Source organism: Uranotaenia lowii, chromosome 3, assembly GCF_029784155.1.
Source record: "Uranotaenia lowii strain MFRU-FL chromosome 3, ASM2978415v1, whole genome shotgun sequence".
Lineage (NCBI taxonomy): Eukaryota > Metazoa > Arthropoda > Insecta > Diptera > Culicidae > Uranotaenia > Uranotaenia lowii.
The window spans coordinates 268,220,304-268,246,351 of record NC_073693.1 but is presented as its reverse complement, the minus strand read 5'-3'; the positions used below and the strand labels follow the sequence as shown (position 1 = coordinate 268,246,351).

Here is a 26,048-nt window from a genome sequence, read left to right as displayed (position 1 = left end):
CGTATTAGAATTAATCAACCATTTCTAAAAATATTTACAACTTCGAGCAAAACAACAAAAAAATATTGGAAAAATCTCCTCAATCCTATGTCATTAGTTGAATTGATAATGATAATTTTTATGTATCTTAATATAAATTCCTCATTAGTATTCCAGATTTCCCGGTTTAAAAAACGATTTTAACCGGGCTTGTCCGAAAAAAAGAATATTGAGGTAAAAGGCCCCGTTTTTTCCAGAATAATTCACAATTCTTTTAAATATTCATAATTTTAACTTGTTTTTTTTCGAAATAAATTTGCATATATTTTTTGAAATTTTGAGAAAAGGTTTCGAACGCCACTGAAGTGCTTTGGTGAAATCATTCTTTGTATGTTCATTTTTCAGTTTTCTTCTTGCCGTTTTATGAAAAAATACGTAGATTTTATCTGGACTTTCCCGGATATTACCCGGTTTTGAGTTTAAATTTAGAAACCCAATGCCCGGATTTGCCAGGCCTGGATACATACAGAAAAAAAAACTGAAAAGCTTACTCAATAAATTACGGGTTAAAAAGTGAATAGATACATGAAATTCAAATACAGAATTTCAATACTAAGAATTAAGTATTACAAATTCAAATTTGGTAGCTTTTCGGATTCGAATGAGTTTTTAAAATAAATGAAAATTTCAATCCTGAAAATCTTTTTGAAAACTGATTTAATCACAGGCTAAATACTTGTACCAATAAATCAATTGACCTTAACACCTCGAAGAACTTTTTTTTTTAAATTAAATTGTTGTTGTTGATATGTGATGATAATGCTTCTAAATAAATTCTTCCCGCTCATTTTCACCGTCTTTCATTTCTTCTAACTTTCTATCCATCTATAAAATTTCATAATCTTAAGATGTCCCTACTTAAAAGTACATCTCTTTTCACCGATAAAGCCGATAAATTAAAACAATATTAAATTGTATGTTTTTGAAAAGAGTATAAGTATAACTTTGAGTTTTTGAACACATTTTAAATTTCAAGGGAGATTCCTTCAGCCATTTTTTATCAAAAGCACACAAATTTTGAACGAAGTTTGAGTAACGGACATATTTTTTTTATTTTTGGTTAAGAGTTAATCACCGTAGCTTTATTTATATTAAATTTTATGTCAATGCTTTAAAAGTATCCTTGAACTGATATTGCCAGTTAAAATGATCTGTTATTTTATTATTTGTCATTAATTTTCTATGAAGGCTACAAAATCACATCACATCTTTTTCCCAGTGAGCTAAGCTTTGATAAATAATCTACATTCTACAATGTATTGAAAACACGTCCGCTTGATGTCAGGATTTTTGAAAATTCCACCAGTTAAGTTGTCAGGAGCATAATTTTTGAAAATTAAAATTTTCGGCAACATAAATTTAAAGTTGAATTTATCCTCATTCTGGAAAGGATTAGCTAAATAATCTAGGGAATGTTTTTAAAAAGCTTCATAATTAAAAACAAATTATTTCCCTTTACTTTGTAATTTTTGAAGCATTTCTTCACCAGAGAATGTTCAAATCTTTCACTTCACATCATGCCAAGTATTCATTTAAGCTTTATATGTATTTTATGTTTTGTAACTCGAAATTTGTCAACGTATTAAAATTGATATAAAATAAATCCATAATGGAATAGTTGACGATCCAGCAGAGAACCTATGTACCTTGATAATTAGAAACGGATTTAAAAGAAAATCCAAGAGATAGAAACAAAAACTGTAATGGATTTAAAGTTATTTTTCAAAAACTAATGTTCCTTGATCATTCAGATATTTTGATTTTTATTTATTAAAAATAAAAACAAGAAATATTTAATGTGGCTCTTTCAAACCCTGAAATTTTGGAAATTTGAAATTTTTGGCTCTTTCGACTCAAAAGGGTGCCGACCACTGGGCTAGTACAAGGTCTCATACCAAATTTGGGCCAGATCGGAACACAGGAAGAGGCCGCTCAATGAGCCTATGTAACTTGTCTGCCATATTTTTTATTAAACTTTTGAAGTAAAAATTCAAAATTAAGATCGTAATACCTAAGCTCTGCCATTAGAAATTTGAAATGATGCAAAAAACAGTGTTTGGTGAATGGTTTCTAATTAGTTATTTATTGTCGCAAGTTGCAAAAAGACGATTTTGTTAGCATGATTCGCAAATTTATCCAAAGGGCTTGCCGAGCTGGATAAAAACGTCGAGTGTTTAAAAACTAGTTTTACAAAGAGTGGCATACACCATTTTATGCAAATTCTTAAAATTCCTTTGAAAAGCATTGACCTACAAGAAAAGCATCTGGACAAATAACAACATGTTAGCGGCCATGTTAAATGACTGAAAATTTCTGATCAAGTAGAATGTACCTTGGAGGGCAAAAATCAGTAGGTATCGAAAATTTTCGCTTTTCGATACTGTTTACAGTGCTTAAGTAGGTATTTTAGTTGCAGTGCTTAAGTAGGTATTTTATGTAAATTTGGAAAAAAAAATTAAATATCCAAAAGATAACAAGACCGAAAAACAAATTGTGGAAGATGGGAGTTATTTAACTTTTTATATTCTTGATTTTATTGAATTTTTCGTTAAAAAATTTATTGATTTATAAGTTTTGTGCAATGATATAGCATGCAATTTTGTTGTTTACGAGCTTTCAAGCGTGCAATTTATTCCAATTTATTTGTTTTTCGCATTTTTTTTTTATCCCTCCTTCGCGATGTTCCAACTCGAAGTGACGAAAGAAGGATTTGAAATTTGTTCCAGCCTTATTGGTTTTTTGAATTAAAAACAAATCTAATGAATTCTGAGGAGAATCTTTTGAAAACTATTGAAATTTCTTCGAAAAATAATAGGTCAACTGAGGTTTTAATGAACAAAGACCTTTCTTTTTAGTTCTTATGTCTGTAGAGTGGAACGGAATCTAAACACTGCGTCTAGATAGGATTTGTGGTTTTCGAAACTTTACCCTTAATTGGTTATGGGAATTTTTGTATTCACAAAGAAACAGGGAATTTGTCCAAGAATGTCATATCCACAGATTTTAGAAACTGATAAAGCTATGTATAACGGTTTATTTTGCTAATTTTCCACAAAAATGGGCAATCAAAGTCTGGAAAACCTTGAAGTTTTTGGCTGGAAAATCCAGGAAATAACCTGGAATTTCAAAATGCTCAATCTGCTTCCCATTCATTCGGACTACCATCCTTTCGACCAAACAGTCTTCGGTTATATAACCTTTGGCCGTATGACCAATTCAGCTTAGTAGCCAAAATAGCTTGATACCTTATTCGGTCTAACGTCCCTCGGAGGAATGACCTTACAAATATTGCTGGAATTATCCAGCCCCTTTACCGAGCTATGCGCCCGAATGATATTCAAATCAGGGGCAAAACGATAGTGTTTACACAGTATTTCATGCAACCCGAGGTCTCACTTTTCCGATTTGCTATTTCCCCCACTACCTCGTATAAAGAGGGTTCTATTCTATGAAAAGTAAAAGCTGTACACTGAAATTGATAATATTTGTTAGACACGAATGCATTATGCTAGTAAAGTGTCAAAAATAAAACCTGTCAAAAGGCATTTAAATGTTCATTGATGTTATTATTGAACTTAAAACCTTTACGGGACAAAAGTTTTCATGGTTCTAGAGTTTTGCGAGAATTAATGATGGTCACCCTGATGATTGGTCAAAGTTTAATAATATATGTATAGATATTATTGAAGTTTTACCTGAAACGGTAGCACCCAAACGTAGTGCACAAACACAAATCCATAATCCAGGCGGCTGACATCGTTCGACAGTAAATTGATCAAGTATCCAGCCGGCGTTTGACCTGCCGCCTTCTTGGACATGCGTAACGTCTTGCGGTAGATGGCGGAACAGCAGGCGATTCTCATCCGGGCCCCGACCATTCGCTGCCTCAAATCCGAATGATGATAACAGAAACAGCCCAGCAGTGTTAACAAGGTTAACAACCCGGACAGCCAATACGCATCGTTCCAGGCGTACTGGAAGAAATCCCCGGCACTACTTAACCGTCGAATCTCGGGGGCGTCCTGCATCTGGCCCTCATCCTCCGCGACTTCGTCATCCTGCCCGTCCGAATAATCTGAAACCGAAAGCATCCATCCATCGATGAGACGTAAATCAATTCCAGTCAATAAAACATCCAATTAAGATTCTATTTGAGCGACGATTGAGTGATACAAGCCGCCTCGTGGGTACATAACTCAATTAAGACAATTTATTGCAAAAACAAAATGTAAACGTTCTCTCACCCAATCCATTATTGTAGTCGTCCCGTTTTGCATCCGAATCTCGATCAGGCAAATTCAGAACATTCCTGTTGTCGTCGATGCTGCGTCGAAGTCGATCTCCTTCGCTATCGGTCGCATTATGATCTTCTTCTAGATCGTGGAGAAAAGCAAGTGTAGTGGCCAGAAAAGGATCAGCGATCGATGGCGTCGAGGAAATGTCCGACACGGACACGTGAGTGGTGTTCATCGGTGCTTGGAACTGGACGAGTAATTGAGCAAGCACTAACGGGAGGATGGTCCTAGAAAATATTTGTTCTTTAGCAAGGTTCGATGCAATCAATTAAAGTAACATACTTGATTAAAACGAATAAAAACACCAACAATCCGTCAAAAAGGCACTGGCGGTAAAAGGTGTGAAACAAGGCGTTTCGAAGTTTCGGTTGACGATTCTTTCGTCGCGCTCGGGATATCTCTTTTTCCCATTGTCTGGAATATGAAAAAAGCATAGAATAAATAAAAATTGGGTCAATATCGATGCAAAATTGGTCTTAACGTTTGAAATTTTAAATCTTTAAAAATTTTGAACTTTTTTTTTCTTTATAAAATCTTATATTCAAAGGGTACAAAAATATTTAACCATAATATGTAACCAAAAAAAAATAGTTTCTGAAAAATACTGTTTTAAATTCTAATAACTGATTTTCAAGTTATTTAACTCGACGGGTTAAACCTTCTAAAGCTGTTCGGATTAATTTGCCTGAAGTGCAAATTTCAATCATCATAATCATCATTCCAATATACTGCAGAATTGAGATTTTGATTTTGCGTCCTTTTGCGCGATTGCTGCTCCGGCCGAAACCGGGCAAGCCACCAGGTGACCCATTAGCTTATCGCCCTATATGTCTCCTAGATACTGCACGAAAGGTGTTAGAGAAGGTGGACAAAGCAGGACCCAGCTCTACACCGAAAGTGCGAACGGCCTGTCCGATAAACAGTTCGGTTTAAGGAAAGGCCGCAGTACGGTGGATGCCATTCGACGTGTCATCGAAGGGGTAGACGGAGCCAAATTGAAGAAGAAGAGAGAAGACTGGTTTAGCGCAGTGGTCACCCTTGATGTGAAAAACGCCTTCAACAGCGTCAGTTGGGCAGCGATTGCGTCGTCGCTCATTCATATGAGGATTCCGACATATATCTGTGGTATGGTGGAGTGTTACTTCCGTAACCGCCAACTATAGTATATGACCAGCGAGGGACTGGAAACAGTGAGTGTCTCGGCAGGGGTTCCACAGGGATCGATACTTGTCCCGGTATTGTGGAACATTGTGTAAGACGAACTGCTGAGACTGCGTCTCCCCACGGAAGTGAGACTTGTGGAATTCGCCGATGACGTGGTTCTCCTGCCATCGGGCACATCAACCGGAGAGGTCCAGCTACTCGCCACAGTAGCTATTGAGAAGGTAGAAAGTTGGAAGCGCTCCAAGTGCTTGCGTCTGGCTCACCACAAGACCGAGATGCGACAGCAGCCCTCTCACGGGCCATGTGGAATAACTTGGCGATCCGCTGCAGCAGAAGGAGGGTCCTGGCGAGTGTGACTTCGTCCATTTTGCGGTACGGAGCTGCAGCCTGGAAGACTGTCTTTAGCAGGCAGTGTAACCTGCAGAAGCTCTGCAGTGTGCAGCGGCTGATGAACCTGCGAGTAATCAGCGCATATCGAACGGTTTAGCTGCTGATGTTGTGGCGGGGGTCATGCCCATCTCGGTCTTGCTAGAGGAAGATATCTTCTGCTACGAGCACAGGCACATGCCCGATGTGCGGAAACATGCCAGAGAGGCCTCGATGTCCAACTGGCAGCACCAGTGGGCCAGCTCGGAATGTGGCCGGTGGACCCATCGCTTGATCCCTAATAACGGATCCAAGATGGACCGGAGACATGGAGAGGTTGATTTCTGCATGACACAGTTCTTGACTGGTCACGGATGCTTCTTGCAGTACCACCATCGGTTTGGACATTTGGCCTCGCCATTTTGCCCAACCTGCGGTGACACAGTAGAGACCCCAGAGCACTGTCCGAGGTTCGAAGGGATACGCGCTAACATGCTTGCCGCCTGCGGACCAGACACGACAGCCGACAACATCGTGCAGAGAATGTGTGAGGATACAATACTTGGCGCGTGGTCAGCGATGGGTTCACCCGGATCATGACCGCCCTGCAGAGGAGTTTGAACCAGCACCAGTCCGCGAACGGTGTAGGGCAGGCATGTCAAACTGGGGGTTCGCGGGCCACATGCGGCCCGCGGCCTAGGTCAATGCGGCCCGCGTAGCCCCGTCTTAAATTGTCACAAAAAAAACACCACTGATTTTTATGTAAAATATTACTGCAAAAAAACTAAAGCTGAATGTACCGATTTAACTGATTTTGGCTGCGGCCCTCTACGTCATAGAAAATTTTTAATGCGGCCCGCACACCTTAACGAGTTTGACATGCCTGGTGTAGGGTGTCTCCTTCGTCGGGGAACATCTGAGTAGTGTGCGTCCGATCCTGGCAGTAAAGCATACAAAGATAAGACTCTACCTTCTGCGTATGCCGAGCTGCCTGGTACGCCGCGCGTCTGAGTGTAGGATACCTCTAACGTTACCGTCGCGAAGTATCCTAGACGAACGCGCCCACTGCGACGGAGGCTGTACGGATAAGACATGACCTTCTCCGCAGTCGAACTCGTAGGGGGAATAGTATTCACGTCGCGGAGTACTCTCGGGTTGAGTGGTTGAGTCACGTCGCCATCGGATGAGCCACACGAGTCGGGTAGGATGGCATCACCGTATCATCCGAGTAGTTTTTCGAAAAGCCCCGGACGTGTACAGTGACAGGCGCGAGTCCAGTTTAAGTTGCTCTCGATTGGGCACACGGACTGGCAAAGTGGAGAGGGCCTCGAGCCAAACCAATCGGAGCCAAGATCTCGAGTCGTTAGAGGAGAGGTCATTGGTCCCTTGCAGTGCTCTCGAACAGAGGCGGATCGCACGATAATCGTGCAAACCAAGCGAGCCTCGAGTTACGAAGAAAGGCCGGACCTCGAGTCGTCATAGGAGAGGTCGTTAGTCTTGAATCGTAACAAGAGGCAGGGTATATATGCTGGAGTTTTTTTTAAGTTGGTAACCGGTGGTAACAGGTGGTAAATCCCGGTTTACGGATTGTATTCCAAGGCACGGCGAGCCACCGCGTTCCCCAGTTTGCTTCTCTGGGTCCATGGGTACAATGGGAAGACTCATGATATACTCCGTGTATACCCCCTACTCCCTAAACTAGACCTGGGGCCGCAGACCTGGTTCCCATCTCGAACTGTTCAGTACACTATGCTTCAATAGTGGGAGGTCTATTCGCGCTAATGCGCTCCAAGGCAACACTCATTAACGAGACCACTTTCAGCAAAACCTCTCATCTTTACGACTCGACGCCTGAACTCTCCTCTAACGACTTGAGAACCGACATCTCCTCGCATTGACTCGAGATTCCTACACAAACCTCTACTCTTCGCGATTTGAGGCCTGATTTCTCCTCTAACGACTCGAGATCCGACCCCTCCTCGCATCGACTCGAGGTTTACCTCTCCTCTGCACGATTTAAGGCCCGATCTCTCCTCTACCGACTTGAAATCTGACCTCTCCTCGTAATGACTCGAGGTGACCACTTGTACCCCTTCTCTTGTTGATAAGGGGCCAGATCCCTCCTCTTACGACTCGAGACCCGACCCCTTTATCATAAATACTCGGGGTTGACCACACAAACCTCTCCGCCTGAAGGTTTGAGGCCTGACCTCTCCTCTAAAGACTCGAGGCTCGACCTCTTATCTTCAGGGTTTGAGGTTTGTCACCTTTGCCCATCGTGTGCCTGATCGAGAGCAGCTTATCCTAGACTCGCGCCTGTCACAGCACACGAGCAGGACTTAACGCAACGACTCGAATGATTCCCGACGAAGACGTCATCCTACTCCAACTCGAATGACTCGCTCGGCGTCGAGAGCCACTCTACCCGTGAGTATTCCCCGAACGTGGAATAACCCTTTCCCAACGATTTCCACTGCGAAGAAGGTCAAGTCTTATCCCTGCAGCTTCTGTCGTTGAGAACCGCCCTACTCGGATACTCCCCGAAGGTGGAGCATCCTACGCACGAACGCGGCGCACCCACGGCATCCGCTACGCAGAAGGTGTTGCCTTATCTTTGTAGCTTCAAACCGTGGGGTCGGACGCACTCTACTCGACAGTCCCCCGTCGATGGGGTCAGTCTACTCCGACCGTTGCCCGGTCTTCTTTATCCCCCTTGGCCGGCAACCCTAGGATTTTTGGCCCGCGGATTTTTCTGCCCGTTGTGTGCCAGATCGAGAGCAGCTTGTCCTGGACTCGCGCCTGTCACGGCACACGTTCGGGACTTTGAACGCTACTACTCGGATGTTTCCCGATGGTGACGACATTCTACTACGACTAGAGTGGCTCGCCCGGCATCGAGAGCCTCTCTACCCGTGGGTATCCCTCGGCAGTGGTTAACCCTCTTTCCTCGAGGTCTGCTACGAGGAAGGTAAAGTCTTATCCCCGCAGTTTCCCCTTTAGGAAGCGGCACTACTCGGATACCCCCCGACATTGGGGTATCCTACACACGTTCGCGGCGCAGCCCTGACCCCCGCTACGTAGAAAATGATGCCTTATCTTTGTAGCTTCGATCAAGGGGTCGGACGCACACTACTCAGATGCCTTTATCAAGGAGTCTATTAATACTACATAATTAAATAATGTATTTAAAAAAGGTGAAATAATATTTGGTGTACTTATTGAAATTTCTCGTTTTAATTGTCCAAAAAGGTTTTTGAATCTGCTAAACTGTCTAATCGGGAAATATAAGTCCAGATGTCTGTGGTGTATAGCAAAAATATTCACAGTTTAAAAAATTTGAGCTTTTTATTTGTATGCAATCTTCCTTTGAATCTGTTCTACCTACTATTGATCTAGATGAAATGGATATAACACTTTGAAAAGTTTTATTATTTAATTATGTCATATTAATAGACTCCTTGATAAAGGCATAATAAAAGCAGAAACGTCGGTGGAAGAAATAAAAATCGTTATAAGATTTTTTTTCTAGACTGAAAACGCCGATAATCCATTTATTTATTTAAAAAATATTTTTTTTCTGGACTTTTTTTTCGTTCGAAACCTATTTCCGATTACCTGGTAGAACATATCGACTTTATTTTGAAATGTCGAGACACTAGAATCAATTAGCTGCACAATGAATTTAAAATCAACAAATCTGGAATTTCTAAAAGCTAAATTTTGTTATTCGAATTTCAATACTGAACCGAAATTCTGATATGTACTAGGTAAAACGTTTTAATACTCACTCTTCTAGCCGATCTCCCAGATCCTCGGATTTGTCCTGCTTGAGGCATTTGGTCAGATCATCCTTGTTCAGGCCATGGAGACAACCACGGCCAAACAGCGGAAGTAACCATCCGAACAGAAGCTGCGACAAACAAAACGCTCCCTTCCGAGGGTTCTTCTTCTCCGGCTTACTCGAATTGTCCATCTTTTGATGGATATGTTTTTAATCTTGTTGCACTTAATCACTATTTTTGAAGGCACTTTATGTTGTTCCCTTATTTAGGTTATTTTTCACTTTATTTCGTTCATTGCTTTTCCGGCTTCTGCTACAACTGCAAGGAAATTTTTTCGATTGTGATTTTGGCACTTACGATTCGGCCACGGTCAAGCACTGCGTTTGTGAATTATTTTCGTACAGGTAATTTCCCCACCAAGACCCTACAATTGGTTTTATATTCAAAATTCAAAAAAACTTAAGGAAGCGGGCTGTAAAATCTTCAACGAACGTTCCACTCCGGTTGATAACCTTCGACTGTTTTGTGAAGAGGAGCCGCCGTCTCTATCGAAGAACCGTTCCAGTGATGGGCAGGATGAGCGCAAAGTTGTACTATCAGCACTTAGTCAGTTAGTTTTTATTTTTTTACAATAACCGCGGCTACCGCTTCCTGTAGATCGAACTGTACTGCGTGCGACGGGACAGTTTCCCTGTAAGATTATTTTCATTATTGCGTTAACTAAGCTTGTAATATAATATAAGAGCAATTTTTAGAGTCGGAATAAAGCTTCAAGTAAGGGTGGAATTTTTCTGATTTTGAATCTATATCTCTTCAAATGATACCAAAAATCTAAACCATCTTTCAAATTTCAAGTTTTAACGACCGAAAATTTAATTTATGGACCTATTGCTCACAATCGTTCATAAAAATGTGTACCACCCTGTTGATACTTAAACCGTTAAGTTTAAGATAAACCTAGCACTCGTCTTATCAAATACATAGCGCAAATGTCATCCATTCTGTTCAAGGTAATGCACGCAATGTCGACACTTCAAGTCCACAAGATAAGCTTGAAACTGCAGGATGTCAACAAGTTTTAGCAAATCTGTAAAGCTGCTACGCGTGCCGTTTGTTTTCGGGAAGGGTAACTTATGTACTAATTATTAAGAGGGCTGTTTGTTTACAGAACGTATTATCTAATCTACATAGCAAAATTTGTCCTACTAACCGAAATCTAGAGGCTAATATTTTAATTGGGTTGACTACTGTACAGGTTTGTAAATTCATAAATATGATACGGAACAATATTTTCAACAATCAGCATTGTACTGTACGTTGGCTTTCGTAGTTGTGCACCTACATTTACAGTGTGATCAAATGGAAACAAAATCTCAGATAAATAATCTTGAAGACTTACCTGAAATAACGCAGAAGTTCGAGACCAGCTTAGAACTGCATTTTATATCTGTCAGTCAAGTTAAAGTTCTGAACCATTTGCTCAGATGATACAATTCCGTTAATGAATTTGATCACCCAATTTTGAACTATCCTCAGAAATCATAACCGTGATCCAATTTCCTGTCACAAGTGTTTGGTTATGGATTTTTTTTTATCAAAACCAATTTAGGGAAGTCACAAGCTTAAAAGTACGACAATTTAAGGCCTATTCTCTGGCTCTGAGATCTAGAAAGTTTTTTTTTATGGTCCAAAATTGATTATGATTTTTGGTTGAATTATAAAGTTACTTTTTCATTAGTACATCGTAACGTTTGGATTTGCGTGGCAAATATTAAATTTAGTTATTATAAACGAAAATGATTTTTCTTTTTTTCTTTGGAACACAGCCGAGATTTGTATCATCATCGACATTTATTTTAGAACACCCTCAGTATGATACATTTTTCTTCTGAATTTCTTAAACTTTCGACTTATTTGAGTAATGGAATCTTTGTTGAAAGTCTGTTTCAAAGAATGTAAATTAAGGTTTGGGGGAATACACAGGCCTAAAAAACGTACCTTTTTTGAGGGTTAGAAATGTAGGAGCTAATTTGGCGAATTTAGGTGCGCTTAAAGGTGCGGTTTATTTTTATTGTTATCTGTTCAAGTTATTGTGAATAAAGGGTTCACTTTAAAATGTAGATTATTCATGCGAAAATTTGAACTTTTTTTGGGCAAATACTTTAATTAAAGGTTTGAAATCGATAACTTTCTCCAGAACTGTTATTTTGAGATCTGAGAAATAAAGTGTAAAGTGGTTGATTTTTTTTTGAGTTTATAACTTGCGTTTTGTAAAATTTGGGTATTCGAAAGGAATTTAAAGCCATCATAACAATTTTCTAAAAAAATCAAATCTTCAATATCAAAAACTCAACGTCCTACACAGGAGTACGTTGAAGAAAAAGTTGGCCAAAATTATTGTGTATGATTAAAGTCAATAAAAGCATTTGTTTTGACACATAAAACGTTATTTAGATTATTTGATTCATTTTTGATAATTTTCGTATTTTACATAATTTTCATTTTAAAATTTTCTAACATTTACATGACACGATAGATACTTCAGGTTATAAAAGTTATAAAACAAAAAAATCTCGATTTTTTTATGTGTTTTATTTATTCTGAAATAACGATTGAAATTATTCAAAGGAGAATATACATTTTACTGAGCTTCAGATTAAAATAAATGTAGTGCTATGTGACTCATTTTATAGCTAAAACTATCAACATTTTCAATTTTGAAACTTAAATAAAAATATCACAATTTCGCCAGTTTGCACGATTTTTTTTTCTTTTGAACATGATTTTTGAAGTTATAAATTTTCATACGACACGAAACATTTTGCCGGGACTTGCAGGAAACATAAGAAAAACACTAATTTGTAAAAAATTACATGTATTTAAAACAACAAATATAATAAAAAGATTTTATAGTGTACCGATATTCACACATTTTTTGTCAGTTATACTTGAATTAATAGTAAATCTGTCCAATTAAGTTCTACATTTCAAATTTTCTTTCTTAGTGATTTAACAAAGTTGTAATGAAAGATTGAACATAGCGCGCTGATTAAACTATTTGAAACAAAATTCTATCTCGTAAAATACTAAAGTTTCGACAGCTGCCACGGCTCATAATAAAAAAACTGACCCGTACATTGTACTAAATTTATTCAAAAATCATATGCATGTTGAACAAATAGTAACAATTGAAACATAAATATAACACAAACTTTCCTAAACAAAAAACGAAATATAAATATTGACTTTTGGCCATGTTTTTTGGTGAAATACTCCTGTGTGCGTCCTTCAGAGATGACAGAATTTGTTATGACGTTTTCTATTGATTTTTATAAAATTTTTGGATTTTTTTCTATTCAAGAAAATGAATATCTGAAAAAAAGAAAATTTATGTAAAATTTGAATTCTGATTAAATGAAAGATAATGAATTGATTCAAAGTCAGTTTTTAGTTTTTATTTGTTTGTAGTTTGTAGGCCAAAACTGATTAATTAAGGATCTTTCAAATGCTATAATCACCAAAAGGAGAGGTGAAAAACAAAATTTGACGAATGATTCAAATGTAGGACGCCATTTTTCCTAAATCGGTTTCAAAATTATAGTTTCTTTCATTACCTACTTGCTTATGTTTATTTTATCGCACTACCTAGCATGTTTTTTTTATAATTGTTTTTTCAATGCAAACAGCTTTGAAAATTGTGAATTAGCTTCTGATGTCGTTTTTTTTAATATGAGCTTTCTTATGTGGATTTTCAAAAAATCATTAGAAAAGTTGGACCATCACCTATGAAGCTGCAATTAAAAGCTTGAGATAGGAGAATAGAATCTTTAATGATTGTCTTAAATTGATATTGTAATTGTTTTCTGCTTTTATTCCTGTTGTAGTTTTTCCAACAAGGTATGTTTCCGTTCAATCACATGTTTCGTGTTGAAATTTTCTGAAATCTAAATTCAGGGTAAGACAAACCAAAATTAGCAAAAAGTTGGTAATTTGATTGTACTCTATATAAATTTGAAAACGTTATGAAAATTATAAAATGAAAAACAGTACAGTATTCTACGAAGAAAATTGCACCTTTTAACTAAAGATATAATTTTCTTACAAATTTATTTCTCAAAGTTCCTTGATTGTTTCAAAATATGATTATTTTTCGGCTTTACAAAGCCTCTTATGTAAGGTTGCCAGAATTTTTTCAGTACGTATTCAGTCCGGACAAAACGGGAAATTTCTTTAAAAAATTGGCATCAAAACTCATCGACAGATTTTGAATCGTATTTTAGGCATCCAAAAACCTTTTATGATTATTTTTATAAAACTTGCCCACAAAATTTTGTTTAGGAGACGTTAATTTTTTTTTGTTTCGGGCATTTTTCAATGAAATCCGCGCAATCGAGCCGGGCCGGATTGTTCCCAAATTTTGCATGACAAACCCGGATAAAACCGAGCAATCTGGCAACATTATTCTCGGGTGATTGTGGAACAGAAAATGAAAAAATAGAGTTTTGTATGATCAATAAGTCTCGCAAGTTTGACATCGGAACATAATTCGTACCACGAGTTGATCTGAAATCAATGAATCTGGATCCTGGAAGTTTAATTTTATTTAGAATCCTGGATCTAGAATTGAAGATCCGGAATCCGGCACTCCTCAAATCTTATACACTAATCCGAATCCGAATTCAATTAGGGTATTTTTAATATCAATTTCAACTGTGAATTGAAGTATTTAATTTGAATTTAAAATATTTTATTTTACCAAATGAAAAAAAAATTCTTGGAGAAAGAGGATTATTGATTCCAACATTTTATTTTCAATATCCGAGACATGTTACCAAAAATATTAACATTTTTTAATGGATTTTCACCTATTTTTCCTATTATCGAATATTAAAAACTGGAGCTTTTAGATTAAAACTAATAGCATAACAGGATTTGTGTTACCAAATAAGCCAAAATCCGCTCTGAAATTCTTCGCGCCACATCAAAATTAAAATCATCCATTCTTTATCAAAATACTGTTTTTTTTTTTTAGCTTTTCAACAGCATTCTGAATTATGGTTTTGTGGGTAAATTCTGAATATACCGAATTCCTTGGATTTTGCATAGAATTTCAACCCTGCTAAACACCGCAGTGGTTTTCAAACTTTTTTCACTCATCGCCCCCTTTTGTGAATATATAGCCAAACAAACAAACGTCAAAAGATTTTAAAGTAAATTTTTGTGTGTGGAACAAGGCTAAAAATTCACTCAAATTTTATGAATCTTCATGCGTTCGATTTCAAGAGAATTTAGGAAAAAATTGAAGTAATTTGAAAGGTTATAAAAAAACAGTGCATTTTAATAAGTTTACCTTTAATTAAGTTAAATCTAAGATTTTAAACTTTTTAAGTTTCAATACATATGAGGCCTCTGGAGCAAAAGGAGTATAAGTGCATAAATGCTAATTTCAAGACGAACGCTTTAATGCTGTTGTTCTTGGTCATTTTTCATACATTTTTTGAAAGTTTATATTTTCCTTTGGAACGTAAAAGTATGTACATAAATAGCTTGAATTATGATGAATTGTTTTGCATTGAATATCCTCATAGGTGGGAAGTATCACTAAGAAAAAAAAGTATTCACAATTTAGTTATTTTAATGGATGAACATCAATTCAAGTTATTTTATTGATAACTAGCTGATCCCATACGAACTCCGTTTCGCTTTCAACTTGGAATATGTCATGAACAGCTTGTATGAACACGCCAATTGCCAAGCATGCACTTCCGAATTCATTGTTTAGTAATAACTGCAAAAATATTGGACGATCATTTTTTCTGGCGATTGTTACTCATTTTGAAATCAGGAATAAATTGAACGTGGCAAAAAACCCCGTGTATAAATTTCGACTCGATTGTTGCACACAACGCAATTATTGCCAAAAAGTTAAACCCCTTTCAGTGGCCTCTTATACAATCTTTGATATCTGAATTCGATTACCCTTCCCTCAAAACTCCCGTGTGCAAATTTTCAAAGCAATCCGTTACATAATAACGTCAATATTGCTAAAAGCAATGAAAAGATAATTAATATGGACGACCACTTTCGTCGACCCCTGGCAAAACATTTGACATCTGAAATCGATTGCCCGTCCCTGAAAACTACCGTGTGCAAATTTTCATCCTAATCCGATGTATGATAACGATGATACTGCAGAAATATTGAAAGGTTAATATGGACGACTCCTTACACTGAATTTAATACCTGAAATCGATTACCCGTCCTTCAAAACATTCGTTTTCTAATTTTGATCTGAATCAGATGCATAATAACGTAGTCTTTCTTAAGTTGTTTTTTGAGAATAGTCACTGTTCATCGTTTTCGTTTTATCGAAAAATTTAAAGTTATAAGGTTTTAATTAATGGAAATTTAATAACAAAACCAGGTATGCTAATTCATCCTTTCGTGAAAAACATTTTTTACAACCATCGTTTCTTAGGAAGCTTGTATAGATTTGGCCTAATAGTTTTATCTTCAAAAAATTAAACTGCTTTTTTATCTTTTCCAACTCCTATCCAATGAAAATATCTGTTGAAGATTATCCCACTTTTCAATATGAATGATCTCCCTGTAAAATGGTATATTTAAGTTTAATGTACTTAGAAATTTCTTAAAAAACCTCCGAACTTGGTTGAAGCAGGTTGAAAACTCACTTTGCATGTTTTCAATTGCATGTGTGTATTTTTTCGCTTTTCAATTTCGCACTGTTTCATTATTAGTTTAGCTTAAATGTTGAAAGTTCTGCTAATAGCTTTTTGGTGATATCAAAAACAAATCATCTCGAAAACACCATTTTTATATTATGAAAAAGGTTTTTTTTGAGTTCGGTTTTTTTTTCATGGGCACAAACATCCAATTAAAAGATGGTAGAATCGACCACATTGGTCATCAATGATAACTCAAAAGTTAAAAATTGGTCAGTGAAATCGAATCGGATAAAACTCAAAACCTCAAATTTTATTATCTTATCAATTTTCTAATCCCCCATTAAAATTCCAATTGAAGCGTTAAAATCGCAGCCTTGAACTTATAAACTCTGAATCTAAAAAAATTTTCTTACTCTATGAGGAGTTCCGAAAATATAAAAATGGTTGACCATCAAAACCCCCCAGCAGCGGTAAAGAGCATTTTGAAAGCCACTACTATTCTAGTCAATATATTCCTAACAGGCTAGTTGTATTTTTCAATCAAAATGTAGGCTTATAATTGTATCCAAATATCTCGTACCGGTAGCATGTGCTTTGAACAGTAGAAGGTACAAAAACACCCGCCAAAATTTTCACTTTCAAATTTTTAATGCTCAGCAAGCTTCGATTTGCTATCCAGTACATGTGGGCTCTGCATGGTCGTTTCTAATAGCCTGCCTTTGGTGATGGTAAAAATAATCCCGCCAACGAAACGAACGGAAACGAAAGTAGGTCCAAAAAATGGGTGCCATGACTTTTGGTTCGGGGGAATAAAACCGTTGTTGTATGGCCGACCGCCTTCAAAAGGGGTCATCCAAAAATCTAAAAACATTTTTCATCATTCTTGGTCCTAATGAGCACCCATGCCAAATTTCAGCTCTCTAGCTCTTAAGGCAGCTGAGCCTATTGAAGACAAACATACAAACGAACAAACAAACGGAAATTACTTTTTATATATATAGATCAAATTATGTGTAGGTGAACAAGTGAAAAAATCATTAATTTCAAGTTATTAAGTAACGCCAATAGATTCTTCCTATCTTATTTTCAATCATTATAAAGCTCAGATTTTTTTAAAATGTTTTCTTCATATTTTTTGATGGAATAAAAACTGTGACCACCTGTAATTTTCCGAAAATTATAGTATAAGAACCTCAGAGCCAAAATAGTCTAAGTGCTTTAAAGCTGTTTTCGTGAAAACACGCTCCAAAGTTTTGTTCTTCCCGATTCCCATACATTTTTCGGATTTTTTTAGTTTTCGTAAGATAAAAAAAAGTATAAAAATAAAATTCTAAATTAATTCTGAAAATTACACCACATACCGATTAAGATATCGAGAATCTTTTTGCATTATTAACTCAAATTTTATGATTTTTACACTTATACCCCTTTGACTCCAAACGTCTTAATGAAGAACGGACAATACGGAAACATTGAAAGGTGTTTTCCGTAAAACCGCTTTTATGATTTTTTCCCTCGTTGGCTCTGAGGGTTTAAAATGGTTAAAAAAATTTCAAATGATTAAGTTCAGGGTAACGAAAGTATTTCTACAAAGCTCAGCTGAAATTCCACACAAAATCTTATGTACGTTTCGTATCTAAAAGTTTCGAGAAAATTATTCAAGAAAAAGATTGCTTTTGGAAGTCGGTAAAAATCAATTCAAGAATCAATTTGGCATCAGCATTTTTTTTAAAGCGACATTGAATGTGATTGAATATTGAAGATAAAATAAAATTAAAATATAAAAAAAACTCTATTTGGTAAGAAAAAAACAAAACTCATATTACAGATTTTCTATGATTTTTTTTTAAATTTTGTCTGTGAAACGAAAAACATTTTTTTTAAATATTTTTAAAATCTTACTGAAGATTTATACAACGATAAGTTTTGGTATTCAGTCTTGAATCCGGCCTAAATAAATCGTTGGGTTTGTTCTCTATTAACCACCTCATAAACTTTGAACTGTCATTTTAATTTGAAGGGTGCTTAATCGGAATAGCGCACGGCACCCTTTCAAATAAACGTATTTCTAATCAAATCATTTTAATTTCAAGTTGTTTAAAAATTTAAGCAAAAAAAATTTAATACTCACCGAGGGTGGTAGGGACCACTTTGAAAAACCACTGCAATACTGTTTCTCAATCTAAAGTATGAATATGAATCTTGGATCTCAATTCTGAGCATTGAATTCAGAAATGTTTAATGATTTTTTTTATTGAAATTTTAAATCAAACTCTCAAATCCAACTTAATTTCTGAATTCGTTTTGGATTTCAATTTTGAACTTGAACTCCAATATCTCTATTCTAGTAGAATTTTTTTTAATTAGTTATCAATTTCAACTATGAATTGAAGTTTTGAATTGAATTAAAAATACTTTATTTTACCAAATGGGAAAAAAATTCTCTTGGAGAAAGAGGATTATTGATTCAAAATTTTTATTTTGAATACGTTAGACATGTTTTCAGAAATATAACCAGTTTTTAATGGACTTTCATCCATCAAATAATCAATAATCATATAATCAAACGATGTGTAAGAGAACGTGTGAACTCCAATATCTCTATTCTAGTAGAAATTTTCTTTAATTCAATGCTTGATTTGAAATCAATTTACTTAGAACAAAATGTTTAAAATATGACGTTGAATATATGTGAATATCGTTAATTAAATTCATAAATATATTCAAAATAATGTTATACAAATAAACTTGAATTGTTATGAGCAGGTTAAATCTGATTTATTAAATATTTTGTTTGCTATTTAACGAAGTTACAATTAATTTTTTCAGCTTTAAAAGTAAAAATATCAGAACTTAATGATATTAGCATTTCAATCTGATATAGGATACTGATTTATTATTATTATTATTTATTTATTAAAACTAAGAATCGTGGTTTTACATTTCATGTTACAAAATTAAAATTCCCATGTTATCGATTTTTCAACTGTGTCCATTAAAAGGGTTCGGAAACTGAATAATCATTTTTTTTAACAAGACCCCGATATTCGATCATGTTTACCTCAATCGTAAGTCCTGAAATTAAATTCCTTATTTCATTTTGATGTCATTTGACCATTTGCGTCGGGGGTCTTCAGATCTTACCCAAAATTGAAAATTTGATTAATTTTTATGACTTAAAACACATGTATTTTTCCAGATTTCTAATATTTTTTTTCTAAGTTAGATTCGGTTAGATTTTTTGTAAAAAAAAAATAAAAGCATATTTCAAAGCCCCATAACTCTGTTATTTTTCAGCGGAAATCATAAAATAGTACATCAAAACACTGATTTTTTTTAGTTTTCCAAACAAAGTATTTAAAAATTTCAAGTAATGACCTTAAACATGAAAAATTGTAAATAACCTTTAAATGGTGTCAAAAAGTACCGTCTGCATCAACGAGTATTCTGCAAAAAATACCATTGCACACTGCACACAGGGAAAAACGATGTAAAAAGGTGATCAAAATTGTTTACGCCAAAACGGAGCATTTTAGACCCATAGTATTTTCGGGAAATTTTACCTACATTCAAAGCACTTTAAAATGAGCTTTTGATAAAAATGATTGAATCATCTAGCAGTGAGATAGAAAAATTATTTTTTGTATTTTTCATTTTAGAGCACTTATGTCTTTGACAAGTTTTTAGATTGTAAAAAATGTAGCAATTTTGTTGAAGACGTCAACATCGTAGAAGCTAACCCAAAAAAGTTAAAAGGGTTCAAAATAAAAAAATATTTTTTTATCAAAATTTTCAGTATTTTAACGATATCTGTCCAGGCCGAGCTTATTCGAGCAAGATATGTTTGAAAAAGTTTTGAGTCACTTAAAATCGAACAGTTTTGTGGAACACACTTAATAAAAATATTCAGACTGAAACGAGTTAGATCGAAAAAACTATGAAAAAATAGCTTTTTTCGAACACCTGTATCTTTCTAGTTCGGTTGAGTTCGGTTCATTTTTTGGTTGCATTTGAATCAGGCAGGTTTCAACGTTATAAAAACATGGAGTTTATAACGTTAAGATGTTTATTTTGTAGCTTTATAAGTGATTAAAGTTAGCTATTTTCAAGGAATCTAGAGGACAAATTCCAATTTTATTTAAACTGACAATTAGCAACCGTTTTTATTTTGGTGAAACTTTAGCCAAATCATTCTCTCGCTCGCGTATAACGTTTTAAGCCTCCATTGACGAACCTTATTATCTACCTTTCCGCTTACAATGCAATATACTTGATGAGTTTGTTTTTCGATTAGCTGATTTTAAATGCAAAAAAAAATTTCCTATAGAAATTTCTTGAAAAAAGCTAACTTTAATCATTTATAAAGCTACCAAATAAATAACTTAACATTGTAAACTATATGATTCTATAACGTTGAAACCTGCCTGATTCTAATGCAACCAAAAAATGAACCGAACTCATCCGAACTAGAAAGATACAGGTGTTCGAAAACAGCTATTTTTTCTTAGTTTTTCCAATCTTACTCGTTTCAGTCTGAATATTTTTATTAAGTGTGTTCCACAAAACTGTTCGATTTTAAGTGACTCAAAACTTTTTCAAACATATATTGCTCGAATAAGCTCGGCCTGGAAAGATATCGTTAAAATACTGAAAGTTTTGATAAAAAAATATTTTTTTATTTTGAACCCTTCTAACTTTTTTGGGTTAGCTTCTACGATGTTGACGTCTTCAACAAAATTGCTACATTTTTTACAATCTAAAAACTTGTCAAAGCCATAAGTGCTCTAAAATGAAAAAATACAATAAATAATTTTTCTATCTCACTGCTAGGTGATTTAATCATTTTTATCAAAAGCTCATTTTAAAGTGCTTTGAAAGTAGGTAAAATTTCCCGAAGACACTATGGGTCTAAAACGCTCCGTTTTGGCGTAAACAATTTTGATCACCTTTTAACAAAGTTCTACAATTTCATTCTAAGGAGTTACAATGAGATTAAAAAAAAATTGAAAAAAAAAACACTTTTCTAAATGTGAAACGTTGTAGGTAAGACAAAACAATTTTCAGTCTTTGAAACAAAGTTGAAAAAATTTAAGATCTACAATCGTTTAGTACATTATGATGTGTTTTGAAATTGCTGAAGCGCTGTAGAAAGCATTTAGTGTAATATATTAACGTTTTTCAAAGTTTATCGAATTGCGCAAATTTTCGCACCATCAGCCATTGTGGATTTTATTTTTGGTGTTAAGAGGAATCATTACCATATAAAACTAGCGTGGAACTCGGTGGAACTCAAAGCAAATCTAGTATTTTGTTCACAAATATCACTTTTTAGACACTTTATTAGTTTCTTAGTTTCTTTGATGCAATTAACTCGCAGAATTTGAGAATACGAAATAATTAGATAATATAACCGTTTTTCCGTTTCAAATTTATCAATAGAATCTGTTCTAGTACATCATTATAAAAATGATATCTGTACCGACACGTGAAAGTGATTTAACTTCAAAAGTAAAGTAGCTTTCAGCTTTCAGTAGCTGGTGGCAGGCCAATAAACATTATGCAACTTTCATCTGAAGATGCCAAAATAGGCCAACAACTCCTTTAAGAGTTATGAAAGAACACAACAAATCCTTTTTTTTCATCGAAAATAAAGAACGGTCGAACATCTACAATCCCATATGCAGGTAGCGCGCGCTTCTAACAATATTAAAACAAAAGTACTTATCAAAGCAGGTAAAAACACAAAACTAACTTCAACGTTCGACCAATTATCTAATAGAGTATTCGTTTTTGCTAAGTTTTGCACCAGGTCACTATCAGTTTGCACATTTTGCTGTCATTTTTTCGTTTATGCGCTCAGGTAGTGCCCCAGATTTGATCTGAAAATGGACGGTAGAATACTGAAGATTCTGTCAGTGTTGTGGATGAGCGTGTAAGCGAGTCTACGAGTGATTTATTTGGAATGCTAATAAAACTTCAATGCGTTTGATTTAATGATTTCCGTTGAAAATAACAGAGTTATGGTGCTAATATGGTTTTATTCTAATCACAAAAAAATCTAACTGAATCTAACTCAAAAAATAAAAATGTTAGAAATCTGAAAAAATACATGTGTTTGAAATTCGTAAAAATGAATCAAATTTTCAATTTTGAAGAGGATCTTAAGACCTCCGGCGCAAATTGTCAGATAATAAAAGGACACATGTGTATTATATTGAATATTGTATTCAGTGTTTTTTTTAAATTTTATTTGACATTTTTCTTAAATAGGATTACAAATTTTTATTTCATTTCTATTCAACGAATTGCGGAATTTCAACAAAATTAAATAATAAATCATATGAGTTTGACCTAGGAATATGATGCAATCTTTTTCTTAGAATACTGACAGTAAATAAACAAATCGTTAAACCGGGTAGTGATCTATTTGGAATGTTACTAAAATTTCAATGCGTTTGATTTAATGATTTCCGTTGAAAAATAACAGAGTTATGGAGCTTTGAAATTTGGTTTTATTATATTTACAAAAAAATCTAACCGAATCTAACTTGAAAAATAAAAATGTTGGAAATCTGAAAAAAAATACAAGTCGTAAAAATGAATAAAATTTTCAATTTTGGGGAAGATCTGAAGACCTCCGGCGCAAATTGTCAGGTAATAAAAAAGTCCACATGTGTATTATATTAAATATTGTATTCAGTGTTTATTTTTTTAAATAGGATTTTAAATTTTTATTTGAGATTCTAGGCTTTGGTAAAGATTAATTTTAGATTTCTATTCAACGAAATGCGAAATTTTCACGAAATTAAATAATAAATCATTTAAGTTTGACCTAGGAATATGATTGATGTAATCTTGTTCTTAGAATACTGACAGCAAATAAACAAAAACAAATCGTTAAACCGGGTATTGTCTCGCCCATAACTATGATGCGTTTTCGTAAGCTTGGAATCCGATTAGTTGCATCGACGTTCTACTCATAAAAAAAGCAAAAACAAAACAATTAACTGCAATCTTCTACCGTTGGGTTTTCAGTAGTATTAGTATATAACCACACAGCTCCCAAACGAGACACCCTCCTCCCCTTATGTAATGAGAATCAAAACAAAAATAATTCGACACGGCTAAAGAACAGCTTAAAATTAAAAGTCCCGAATCGGAAGTTTGCGGACTACTACAGCTACTTTGGATTGGAACTCATCACAATTTCACTTTTACGATGTTATCTTGTTTACATTCCAGAAGTTCCGATACGTCGGCTCCATTAATCGATGAGGAAAGCCAATGACAGTCCAATCAAACGGACATCGCTCCTGAATTCCTTCCCCAGCGAAACGCAACAGGTTATTCACTCACGAACGAGCAGCACTCGTTATTGTTTTAACGTTATTTTGAGAACACAGAATCGCTGGAACGCCATTTGAAAATCTCTATCGGTTTTCATTGAACATAATAATCAACAGAAAGTTTTGCCTTGAGATTTTGTTGAGTTTAAAGACTTCTTCGGGTTATCTGCTACTGATTTATACGAGTGAACCATTTTTTGCAGTGGTGAGTGATACGTTGTTTTTACTCCATTGCCCTTATCTGCCACTTTTGTATTTTCGGCTTTTTAGAAGGTTGTCTATGGCCATGAACAAAGTCATTTGAATAATTTTGGACAGACTTCAAGGCGACTGTTTTTTCCTACTTTCTATGCTAACACATCTAATGTTCTGTCGTTTATTATCTACGGATGTTGAACCAAAAAAGGAGAAGCAAAGCCAATTGATAACCACGCTGATTAGTACTGTGAACTGGAGCACAAAATCTTAAATAAATCACTTTATTTAACGCACAAATCGAACCGAAACACTAGTATTCCACTAAAAGAGGGGTGGAGATAAATAGGTCAAATGGCGCCGGTTTTCTTCACTCATAAAACCGTACGACGAACGAAGGGTAGGTGGAAGATAGAGAAATAAGACGCACCCTCGTGTGTGAGTCCATTGAACAGACCTTACCGGTGAAACAGATGTGTTCCCGATCGCGACTCGATTAAGACTAAGGGAACGAAACTTTGTGAACGAATGATTCTCTTGGTCTCACTTGGATTGGAATTGTCTTTACCCTACACTCACTCATTGGTTTTTATATTTATTTTCCCTATCTTCAGGGAACGATGTCGCTACATTAATTTTGTGTCCAATACATGTTCGAGCTCTTTAACAAACTTCACAACTGAATCTTTACACATCTCTAGCAGACACTCATATTGATCCGAAAAAGATTATCGTAATTTCAAGATATTTTTTTTTGAATTTTGTATAGTCTACGAACACTTCGATTGAACGTCTACGAACTACCTAATTAGTAAGGCGTGTTCAAATTCGTTTTATTATAACAACCCTCTATTCGCTGTTGAATCTTCTCAGTTACGGTTCGTAGCTTTTTTGAACCGTTTCTATAACAAAAATACTTGCAAGGCAGTTTCCGAGAAACTTTTATGACCTTTCTTATTTTGTATAATATTCATTCCGAAAGGTGCTCCTCAAGGAAGACTTTTGGGTCTTACGTTGTTCAATACATATCTTATGATCTTTGTAGATAAAACTCAACACGTTCCTCAATTGAATGTTTGTTTCTCTTTCTCTCTATGGTTCACACAACCATCGAAAGGCTTACCCTCCACAAGTGTCATACATCTGTTTTGTTTTCTGTCCGCACACGCGATTCTGAGGAGAGACCCGGCTTTAATGGTTTTCATGTATGCATCATAATACGATTTCTCTGAGAAAGTTATGGTGTCTACTCTCAGAGATCGGCCTAATTGAAAGAGAGTAATGAAAGAGATTTTACACTCTTAATTTCGTTCGATTGTTCACAGGGTGGGAATTGATTCTGATGGATAATTATTTCTTAGTTCCGATTTCTTGTTCATATATGATTTTTCAAACAAATATTCAGCTCATGGTTATATTTTCTGATGTTTTAAAGCTTTCGTTATACAAAATTTGTTCAATCATTTTTTTCTTTTCCTTATTCCTTTATAAAAAGAGAATTATAAAAAATCATAAATATGTAAATTTTTTTTTTATTTTTTAAATGCGTGTATTTTTTCATTGGAATAGTAAGAATTCAAAGTTTGTAGATTTCTTAAAACGTATGTGGTATACCTTTTTATACCGCCGGGGGTCAAATAATCCCTTACACTTTTTTCCGCCAAAATTTTGTGTTTCTCAACCGATTTTAACAAAATTTATGGTTTTGGAAAGCTTGTATCTAACGTGACTCAAATATGTTTTTACACCATATTCAGCTACAATAATTTATTTCAAAGTTATTGAATGTCGAAAAATTTTTTTTTGAAAAAACATGCTTCGGCAAAAGGTTTTAAGTCAGTTAATAAGTGCTCGAAAAAAAATTCACTTAGTTCCTGAGAAAGCTGAAGCTATATGTTGCACTTATAGAAAATTATTTTTTTTAATTTCTTAAGATCATGGCCACAAAAGTGTAAAACCGTACTTTTTATTGAATTAGTCGTTAAAGCGGTTCCAGTCACAATAATTTTTTTTGAATAGTGAATTGGAAATTGGACGTGATTTGTGACATTTTGGCATCTTTAGATTTATGAATCACGACACCCAAATTTGTTTACGGGTATTTAAAGGTAGCTGTTTTTTGAAATTTTTTTTTATCAATCTGCATTTTCTGAGACAATTCTAACAACTTAACTC

General features: G+C 35.0%; 1 protein-coding gene across 1 annotated transcript in view; it reads right to left on the bottom strand.

The window, feature by feature from the left end:
• LOC129758218 (ATP-binding cassette sub-family C member 4-like) overlaps positions 1 to 24,423 on the bottom strand; it is a 38,784-nt gene extending 14,361 nt beyond the window's left edge. Inside the window, exons 1-5 of the mRNA XM_055755679.1 lie at positions 24,331 to 24,423; positions 9,653 to 9,964; positions 4,617 to 4,748; positions 4,284 to 4,561; positions 3,735 to 4,114 (exon numbers count right to left, since the gene is read on the bottom strand). Coding sequence (XP_055611654.1) covers positions 3,735 to 4,114; positions 4,284 to 4,561; positions 4,617 to 4,748; positions 9,653 to 9,837 — 975 coding nt within the window. The 5' untranslated portion in view covers positions 9,838 to 9,964; positions 24,331 to 24,423. The remainder of the gene's footprint in view (positions 1 to 3,734; positions 4,115 to 4,283; positions 4,562 to 4,616; positions 4,749 to 9,652; positions 9,965 to 24,330) is intronic.
• Positions 24,424 to 26,048: the final 1,625 nt, after the last annotated feature.